The sequence below is a fragment of the Suncus etruscus genome, chromosome 11 (assembly GCF_024139225.1).
Source record: "Suncus etruscus isolate mSunEtr1 chromosome 11, mSunEtr1.pri.cur, whole genome shotgun sequence".
Taxonomy (NCBI): domain Eukaryota; kingdom Metazoa; phylum Chordata; class Mammalia; order Eulipotyphla; family Soricidae; genus Suncus; species Suncus etruscus.
Window position 1 is genome coordinate 36,822,042 of NC_064858.1, and position 10,969 is coordinate 36,833,010.

The window sequence follows — 10,969 nt, forward strand, 5'->3', positions numbered from 1 at the left end:
TCCAAGAGTGGGATTTATGATGAAGTCTTTTTTGTCATTCTAGAAGTTCTGTTCCCTCAGTGTCATTTTAATCCATCTTCTGTGGTTGGTGGTCTTGGTCTTTGCACTGATCTTAGGATGGCACCTAGGAGAGCGTCTTTCATTGTGTTTCCAGAAGCCCCATTCTGTTGCAATTGTCTCAGCCAGATTTTGGAACTGGGGATCAAGGTTGTTGTGCAGATCGTAATTCAAACCCTAGACTAGGGCTTTTTTATTGGTCCCAAGATATATACAGTCCAGTCATGGTTCTAGTAGCCAGTCCTGATGAACTCTTTTTTATAAATTCATGTTACACTTGCCCTATGAGGCAGTCATCAAGCTGCAACTGGTGTTCACATGTATATGGTGTCATGGGTGTTGATCTCTACCACCCAGTTTCTCAGGGAGCTATGGATTCAGGCTGAAATGAATAATTGCTGTTTGCAGGAAAGAAAAGTTAGGCCTTTCAGTCATCACATTTCCCTCACAGAAAAGATTTTCAGATAGAGACAAGCAGTAAAGTTTGGGGGAAAGTTTTGAGGAAAGAGAGTAATGTGCTCAAAAGAGAACCTGAGCTTCTGCAGAGTAGAGAGAGAGAACTCCAGTGAAAACTCTAGTACAACTGCCAGCATTAAGGTATGGAAGTACAATTCTTAGGGAAAACATGGGCACCATGAAGCATAGGCTGGCAATACATATGCACCTCTTTTGTTACAATTTGGCTTTTATAGGGTTTTTTCCAAATGAGGCTTTCTACCTATGTGAGACTCTGTTGCCAAGGAAAAGAGTTAGAAACATTTGATGGTCTTCTTTGGCATTCCTTTCCTGGTGGACCTTTTCTTGGCCAGTCATCTGTGGGTCTCTACTGGCGCCAGTCAAAGGTCTTATCAGTCTTAAGTTCCTGTGTTTCCAAGGTGGGTTCTGGGAGCTGAAGGACTAGTTGGTTTTTATTTCCTTAGAACTCATTGCCATGGGGAATGCCCCTATCTCTGCCTGCTTCATAAACCAAATAGGCAATAAAGCAAAAAGCAATAGCAGATAAGTAATAAGAATCAAAGCATAGTTCATAAAACGTAAATACGTAATTTATAAATTTAGGTAAAATTTTTGCAATAAACCTGAGATTGACTTCGAAAGCAAGCTAACTTTAAAATTATGTTGTATTACTTATATGTGATAACATAGTATAAATTATTTATATTAAAGTTAATTCATAAGGAGAAAAAGAAAAATTCAAATAATATACCATGCTTTCAAATACAAATCTTTATTCCAAGCACTACTTGTCTTCATTCTAGGAGTACACATATTATAATATTTAAAAATGTAGTTGGGGGTGGCAAAAATGTAGCTGTGAGAGTATTTCAATAAATCAAAATTTATTCCTTTCCTGCTCATTTTCTTTCATCTTTTTTATTTGATTCTAACAACTTTATTATTTTCTTAGTAATCTATGCCTGTGAGGGTGGATACCACTTGTTTATATCATATAATCTAGCAGTAGTATGTTGCATGTTGTATTTCTTTATTACTATCTTACTCTCTCATGAAACATGCTGTTCCATGAGATGACTATGCCACATTACAAATTTTGTGTCAAGCACTGCTTGAAATTCTTATTCTGTAAATGGAAAGCCAACTCAGGAGAGCCAGTCGAGAAACTGAAGAGAGAATATTGAGAAATTTGGGGATTAGAGATGAGAGGAATAGCTCCCAGATAAAGAATGTAACTTCTCTAAGCTATATCCTTAATTTAACCCACAATTTAGATAAAAGACTATTTGGATTTTAGAATATTTAAAAACTTGACCATTCCAAACCTGTATGATAGAAATAAGAAAAGCAGTCATCAGTCATTAAAAGTGGAAAATCATTAGCCTATTCTAGCAATTGCTTATTAACTTATAAATTTAATTAATTTAAATGATTAATCTAAGATTCGATTCATTCTAAAAGAAGTCCATGTGGATCTTTATGAGGAGAGGAATCTTCTATTCCAAATCTGAATTCTGTAGGGAAGCAAAACTCTGCCACCATAAAAAATAGTCTTTGAGGGGATGTGGTAAGAAAGGAACTCTCATCCACTGCTGGTGGGAATGCTGCCTGGTCCAACCCCTATGAAAATCAGTATGGAGGGTGCTTAGTAAACTCAGAATTGAGCTGCCATATTATCCAGCAATCACACTCCTGGGTATCTACCTGGGTATCTAATTTTACCAAGTATAATTTTACCAAAACAAAAGAATGTTCATCCCAAAGTATGTATGCACTCCACTATTTATCGCAGCACTCAGCACAATAGCCAAGAATTGGAACCAACCTCGATGCCCAACAACAGATGAATGGATCATAAAGATGTGGTATTTATACACAATGTAATATTATATAGCAGTTAGAAATGATACAATCGGGCCCAGAGATATAGCACAGCGGTGTTTGCCTTGCAAGCAGCCGATCCAGGACCAAAGGTGGTTGGTTTGAATCCCGGTGTCCCATATGGTCCCCCGTGCCTGCCAGGAGCTATTTCTGAGCAGACAGCCAGGAGTAACCCCTGAGCAATGCCGGGTGTGGCCCAAAAACCAAAAAAAAAAAAAAAAAGAAATGATACAATCATGGATTTTGCAGCAACATGGATGGATCTACAAAATATTATGTTAAACAAAGTAAGCCAGAAGAAGGATAAATACAGAATAATAGCACTTCTTTGAGGTATTTAGAATATATACCACATTTGCTTATAGTAATCCATGAACAAATACAAGGATCAAAAGGGTAAAAACTCCAAACACCATAGGTGCCAGCATATAATGAGGAGAAGTGTTCAAATAAAGTGGAACAGGGGCAACACAAAGACGCGATTACCCATTATTGCTGTGAGCCAAATTCTGTTGCAGTCTTCAGCTCCTGCAAACAGATCCTTCGTGGAGTTCGGGAAAAAATTCCACGGGGAGAGAGTGAGCACACGGAACGGCGAATGATGGAAATATATTGTAGAAATGAATGAAACCACGCAGATTGCATGGGGACTTACGTCTCAAAGGACGAAGACAATTTTATTTTTTGAGCTGGCTGCTTTTAAAAGGCTGAGGCAGGGAAAAGCAGGGTGCAAATTCTAGACATCAAAGACACTGGGGAAAGAAAGAAGGACTCTGGCTTAAATTAGCATATTAAAGAGCTGATACTGAAGGTGAAAAGGCAGTTTGTTTTGGGTTAAACAAAAGGAAAAGGTAATTATCAGGGAAGTGGGAAGAGTGAGGAATGTTTCAGAGTTTCGGAGGGGGGGGGGGAAACTGAAAATTACTTTGTTTTGAGCTAAGTTTATGGAAAAACCTGATCTTGGCACCAAGGTAGCAAAAATTACAGGGAGCTGTTAAGTGGGAGATTTTTGGCGGGATTGTACTGTCCTATGTTAGAAAGAATTTACTAAGGCCTGATTTCTAATATTGGTTAAAAATAAAGAGAGAGATAGTTACAGCCACTTATGGAATTATGGCCAAACGATCCACGCAAAGGGTCAAGTGATTTTGACTGCTCTAAGCGGGCCTTTTTGGTAAATAATTCCTTTTCAGGAGAGCACTACACTTTGGTGTGTGCCTCTCCTGAGTGGGGTGTAGCACATTATAACCTAAAAAAAACAGCAACAATGGAAACAGCAGTTTTGAGTAAACAGGTATACAATCAACCTCTATCCACAAAGGTCTATAATAATGTCCTAATGTTTTTATCCACAGAACCAGTTGCAGAATATGATTGGAAGCCTGGTCTCCCGCTGCAGTGATTACTTACAATATGCTTTAATGTCTTAATTTTACCTAGTATAAAATAACCCTTTATTCTTTGTCCACAGGAGGCCTTGTAAACAAAGGGTGGACACCCTAATTTTAAACCACAGTGTTCAATCATATTTGATACCATATACAGTACCCATTATGCCAATGTCTTGATAAAATACTCTAATTTATCCATATCCTTTTGTTTATGTCTTCTATCAGGACCCAAAGCATATGATCATTCAGACCATCGGGACAGTCAATGGCGCACCACAGATTTATGCTACAGGTCCCACTCATCGAAAACGTCTTGGCAAATCTCTACTTCCTTTTTTTACTTTTCCTTTTTTTTATTTCTTTCTTTTAATTTTTTTCTTTCTCTCTTCTTTCCTCTACTTGTTTTTTCCCCCTCTCTTCTTTATTCTTCTTCATCAATTCAATCAATGTTTAAAAAGAAAAAAAGCTCTGTCAGTTTCTCCTTAAGAAAGGGAGGAGGGAGATTTGGGACATTGGTAATGGGAATGTTGCACTGGTGATGGGTGGTGTTCTTTACATGACTGAAACCCAAACACGATCATGTATGTAATCAAGGTGTTTAAATAAAATATAAAAAAAAGGAAAAACTTCAATAGCAAAACTAAAAGAAATACTGTGGAGGGATTTATTTAAAATGTAAGAGCCAAAAACAAAATTTGTGTGGTAATGTGATATAAATCATCTACAGAGACTAGTATAAGATAAAAAAAACTTAAATGTTTTCATATAAAAACTTTAAAGAAAAAAAAAAGAAAAAAAAAAAGAAAGGTACCTCTGGGGCCGGGAAGGTGGCGCTAGAAGTAAGGTGTCTGTCTGCCTTGCAAGTGTTAGTGTAGGGTGGTTCGATCCCCCAGCGTCCCATATGGTCCCCCCAAGCCAGGAGCGATTTCTGAGCGCATAGCCAAGTAACCACTGAGCATCAAACAGGTGTGGCCCAAAAACCAAAAAAAAAGGTACCTCTATACTTAAGATGCAGTGGATGATACTACATAGCATAACTACATTCTATAGTCCTCACCACCACATTGCTTACTACTCTAGATGTGAAAAATGTGCTTATTCTAAAAAGCTCCAGCCACTATATAATCCCACCCCCATCAGTGATGAAGAGCCTTGAAAGGGGAAAACCCTCCAATATGACACACTGGCCAAATTCTCCTTAACTTATTTTTATCATATTTATTTATTCTTCATTTCTCTTCTCTCTTATCTTTTGTTTTTCCCTCCTTTCTCTTCTAAGCCATATCTTTTTTATGCCCACTCCTCCTAAGCCATATCTCAACCAATTATTTATCTTTCCTTAGTAATTCAATCATATCTTAAGAGCTCAGAACCAGCCTATGAGGGTCAGGCCTTCTACAACAACCTAAGAATAGAACACTAAGAAAAAGAAGAAGAAGAAGAAGAAGAAGAAGAAGAAGAAGAAGAAGAAGAAGAAGAAGAAGAAGAAGAAGAAGAAGAAGAAGAAGAAGAAGAAGAAGAAGAAGAAGAAGAAGAAGAAGAATAAGAAGAAAAGAAGAAGAAGAAGAAGAAGAAGAAGAAGAAGAAGAAAAGAAGAAGAAGAAGAAGAAGAAGAAGAAGAAGAAGAAGAAGAAGAAGAAGAAGAAGAAGAAGAAGAAGAAGAAGAAGAAGAAGAAGAAGAAGAAGAAGAAGAAGAAGAAGAAGAAGAAGAAGAAGAAGAAGAAGAAGAAGAAGAAGAAGAAGAAGAAAAGAAGAAAAGAAAAAACAATTCTTTTGCTGGTCTGGTTTATTTGTTTTTGTTTTTTATTTGTTTCTTTGTAGCTGATGGTTTTGGGGTTTTGGTTTGTTCTTTTTCTATTCTTTTGGTACTTTTGTTGTTACTTAATATTGGTTCTTGTTTTTGTTTTGTTACCTTTTACTTCTTCTTTCCCTTTCTTCTTCAAAATGAATAATTTATAACACCTAGATGAACTCCTTCTAGTTTTTCTCTTTTTTGCTTGCCTTTTTTCTCCCATATCTTTTCTTATATTTCTATTACAAACACATTACTGGAATCACCTTGATAAACCTCATAATTTGATGGGGAAAAATGGATGGTACCAAGACCAGACAGTCCTATGTTCATTTGGTGGAAATAAAAAATGATCAGACTGAATACCAAATCCAAAGTCAATGACAACAGAATTGATATCCTATCTACAATAAGCTGTTCAAGTGGGGAACAGTTGCACTAGCCTTACAGGGGTAAAGGAGGGAGATGTGGGGTACATGCTGGGAACAGAGGTGAAGGGAGGACAAAACTGATGGTGGGAATGCCCTTCATTGTCACTATGTGCCTTAAATATTAATGTGAAAGATTTGTAATTCACTTTGACCACAATACAAAATTTTAAAAAATAACCTTTGATAAAAGATTGACCTCATGAAACTCGGGTTTAAACTCAGTAGTACAATTCCTGTATTTGTAGGCATGAGGTCTTGAGTTCAACCTGCAGAACTGCCCATATGCTGAATTTGATCCTAACTAACCTGCTGTTTGTAACTATGTATATCTCAGTAGCATATGATCTCTGGTACCTCTAAAAACAGATGTGTATGCAGCACACCTCTGGTATGCTCTGTAGCAAGGTGTGTGAAAACTACTGTCAAGTGTATGACCCTTATCATATTAACAACAATCATCAAAGAAAATGAGTGGAAAAATTTTTACATCAGTGAGGATGGCACATATCAAAAATACTGGAACAATCTGTGGTGAGAAAGGAATTCTCCACTTCTGGTCAGAATGCTGCCTGGTCCAACCCCTTAGGAAAACAATTCTCAGTAAGATTCTCAGTAAACACAAAATTGAGCTGTCATATGACCCAGCAATACCTCTTTTAGGTATCTATCCCAGGACAAAAAAACATTCATCCCAAAAAAATGTGTCACACCACTATTCATTGCAGCATTCTGTACAATAGTTAAAACTTGGAATTATCCTTGATATCCAACAATAGCTGGGTGGATCGTGAAGATATAGTACATGTATACAATGGGATACTACATAGCTGAAAGGAATGATGCAATTTTGCAGTTTGCAGCTCCATGGATGAAACTAGAAGATATTATGTTAAATGAAGTAAGCCAGAAGACGAAGGATAAATACAGAATGATATCTACTTATATGTGGTATTTAACTGCATGAAGAAATACAATGGCCTAAATGGGGGTTGTCTAGAGCACCCTTGGCCCCAGAGTATAGCAAAGAGAAGGAAAGAAATTGAGTGGTGGAGAAGAAAGACAAATATGAAAGGATGGGGCCAGGAACCAAGTGGTCTCAGGTGCATTGGTGGTGTTTAAAAAAAGGCCAAAATAAACAGCAATGGAATCAAGAGACCCAAACTTTAACCATCTAAACTTAAAATGGGCCTGTTATACTGGCAGGTTGGGGGGCAGGAGGATGGTATGGGATGCTCTTGGGGAATGTTGGTGAAGGAAGGTGGACACTGATGGTGGAACTGGCCCTAATTCATTGTATGTCTGAAACCCAAATATGAAGGACTTTGTTTCACAATGGTTTCAATACAATAAGTTTAAATTTAAAAAGTCAACTTGCAACAAATTAAGGCTCACATGTGCTGCTTGGGCTCATGCACATGGTGCCCTACCTAGCATATATGACCCATATATCCCCTCTTGAGATGTGTACTTTTATGTTTTCAGGATGGTTTGTGTACTGAAGCTCTCTACCTTTGAAGACGCCTGCATTCTCTCTTGAGAATATTACCCCTTCTTTCTCTTCCTCTCTGTCCTCTTCCTCAGTACCTCCAATAAAAACTGTTTTTACTTCACTGTTCAATTCCTCCTGAAATTCTTTCCTGTGAGGGAAGATGACAGGGCAAGGTCTAGGACTAACTTTACATTCCTGCAAAGAGGAAGATTCATATTCCTAGATCTCACCAGCCACTTTCTTGGGTGGCAAAGGTGGATAGAAAGAAAGCAGCAGATTCCCTTTCAGCGACTGCCACACACACACACACACACACACACACACACACACACACACACACACATATTCACATAAGTTCCCATAAGTTCCCCAGGGTCTTCTACCAGCATCACAGGTGTGTGAGTACTGTAACTGTTGTGCAAATCTGGCATTGCATCATGGCTGCAAATATGCAATCATCCCAGACAAGTATTTGTGGGACCCCTGATCACCGAAACAGGAACAACAACTAAGGAAAGAGGGAAGGGGAAGAAGGAAAAAGAAGAATCTGTTGAAAGCAATAGTCTTTATCTGATCTGGTCAGCACACATTTATTAATATGCTTACAAATATATTTATATGTGAAAGTTGCCCACGCTACAGAATTAAAACCTGGGCAACATATATAAATATAGTATGGAAAATTTACCTCAAATGGAAAACAAAAATGTAGGTAACTAAAAATACAAGAGTTATTCTTCAACTGAAATAACTGGCAGTGGACAAAGAGAAGTCCTGATAAGAGACACATTCATAGGCCAAAGATAATCACTACAGGCATAACTAAGTCACAGACATTGTGATAGGGGCTAAAAGGCTTGAAATTTCCACTGTTGATTAAAACATCAAGACATGGTAGCAGGAGAATTAAATGAAAGCCTAAAAAATACTGTGGAAGATCCTATATCGCATATAAGTTTGTGATACTAGGAATATGAATGAAGCTCACAAACATAAAAGAAAATAGAAATTCAACATTTTTTTCAGAATTCACAAAGGATCTATATTTTGAGTACATGTTAGGCATGTAGGAGTCACAGGTTCAATTCCCCATACCATCTGGTCCCCTGAGATCTCCAGGGAAAAAATCCTGTGCTAAACCTCAAGCCCTACCAGATGTGGTCCCCAAACAAACAAAAACAAAACAAACCAATATGAAGGGGGCTTATTAAGTAAAATGTAGACAATGTATAAAATATTTTGAAAAGGCCATTGCCGAAGGCTGCTGCCCTGCCTCCCGCCCGACAGCTCGCCCGCCCTCTGTCTCGGGACCCTGGCTGGGGCTCGCCGCGTCGCGTCCGGCGCCGCTTCTCCTCCCGTCGCTGTCCGCGCGCGTCCCCGGAGCCCGAAGCGCTGGGACGGAGGCGCCTGGCCGGGCCGAGCCGAGCGGGACCTTCCCTCTGCCGGGCACGGCATACATAATTTGAATCATGTCTGATAACGGAGAATTGGAAGACAAACCTCCAGCGCCTCCTGTGCGAATGAGTAGTACCATTTTTAGCACTGGAGGCAAAGACCCTTTGTCAGCCAATCACAGTTTGAAACCTTTGCCCTCTGTTCCAGAGGAAAAAAAGCCCAGGAATAAAATCATCTCTATATTCTCAGGCACAGAAAAAGGAAGTAGGAAAAAAGAGAAAGAACGACCAGAAATTTCTCCTCCATCAGATTTTGAGCACACAATCCATGTTGGGTTTGATGCTGTTACTGGAGAATTCACTGGTATGCCAGAACAGTGGGCTCGATTATTACAAACTTCCAATATCACCAAACTAGAACAAAAGAAGAATCCTCAGGCTGTGCTAGATGTCTTAAAGTTCTATGACTCCAACACAGTGAAGCAGAAGTATCTGAGCTTTACTCCTCCTGAAAAAGATGGCTTCCCATCTGGTACACCAGCACTCAACACCAAGGTATCTGAAACATCAGCAGTAGTGACAGAGGAAGATGATGATGATGAAGAGGCTGCTCCACCAGTCATTGCCCCACGACCAGATCATACGAAATCGATTTATACACGATCTGTAATTGAACCTATTCCTGCAGCAATTGGTGATTCTAATATTGACAGTGGTGCCAAGTCTTCAGACAAACAGAAAAAGAAGACCAAAATGACAGATGAAGAGATTATGGAGAAATTAAGAACTATTGTGAGCATTGGTGATCCTAAGAAAAAATATACCAGATACGAAAAAATCGGGCAAGGGGCTTCTGGTACAGTTTTCACAGCTACTGATGTGGCACTGGGACAGGAGGTTGCTATCAAGCAGATAAATTTACAGAAACAGCCAAAGAAGGAATTGATCATTAATGAGATTCTGGTGATGAAAGAATTAAAGAATCCCAATATAGTTAACTTCTTGGACAGTTACTTGGTGGGAGATGAATTGTTTGTGGTGATGGAGTACCTTGCCGGAGGGTCACTTACTGATGTTGTAACGGAAACCTGCATGGATGAAGCACAGATTGCTGCTGTGTGCAGAGAGTGTTTACAGGCATTGGAGTTTTTGCATGCTAACCAAGTGATCCACAGAGACATCAAAAGTGACAATGTACTTTTGGGAATGGAAGGATCGGTTAAACTTACCGACTTTGGTTTCTGTGCCCAAATTACTCCAGAGCAGAGCAAGCGAAGTACCATGGTTGGGACACCATATTGGATGGCGCCAGAGGTGGTTACAAGAAAAGCTTATGGCCCCAAAGTGGACATCTGGTCTCTCGGTATCATGGCTATTGAGATGGTTGAAGGAGAGCCACCATACCTCAATGAAAATCCCCTGAGGGCCTTGTACCTGATAGCAACTAACGGAACCCCAGAACTTCAGAACCCAGAGAAGCTATCCCCAATGTTTCGGGACTTCTTAAATCGGTGTTTGGAGATGGATGTGGAGAAGAGGGGTTCTGCCAAAGAATTATTACAGCATCCCTTCCTGAAACTGGCCAAACCATTATCTAGCTTGACACCACTGATAATGGCAGCTAAAGAAGCAATGAAGAGTAACCGTTAACATCATTGATGTGACTTCATTCTCTTTGCTTTTTCCTCTTCATTTTCTAAAGAAGTCTTTTAATATATGAAAGTTACTACTCGTTGGGGGGTGGTGTTTGTAAAGAAATGGTCTGTATAACATTGAAAAAAGCAAACTATTTCCTGAAGACAACCAAGAAAAAATTGTAAAAACAGAGTGTCAACTGTTGTTGAATCCCTTCTTTAGGGTCCAAAGGAATTGTGGTCTGTGATTCACTAGCCGTTGCTCCTTTCAGTAGTCAGCCTATTGGGGCTTTTTATCGTGCTAGAAATTTGCATTTTATTTTGCTGACTTTACTGTAATTGAACCTGTTCATTATCCCATTTGGGGTATTTTCTGTACTTGAATTCCAGATTCAAGTTTTTCGAAGTATTTGATTCATCTGTTACTCTTCTTCATAAACTCCC

At 39.0% G+C, this 10,969-nt stretch overlaps 1 protein-coding gene across 1 annotated transcript; it reads left to right on the plus strand.

Moving 5' to 3' along the window:
- The first annotated feature begins 8,804 nt into the window (after nt 1-8,804).
- Nucleotides 8,805-10,760, plus strand: LOC126022427 (serine/threonine-protein kinase PAK 2). The gene has a single exon (XM_049783317.1). The coding sequence runs from the start codon at nt 8,967-8,969 to the stop codon at nt 10,539-10,541; it is 1,575 nt and encodes a 524-aa protein (XP_049639274.1). The 5' UTR covers nt 8,805-8,966; the 3' UTR covers nt 10,542-10,760.
- The last annotated feature ends 209 nt before the right edge of the window (nt 10,761-10,969 follow it).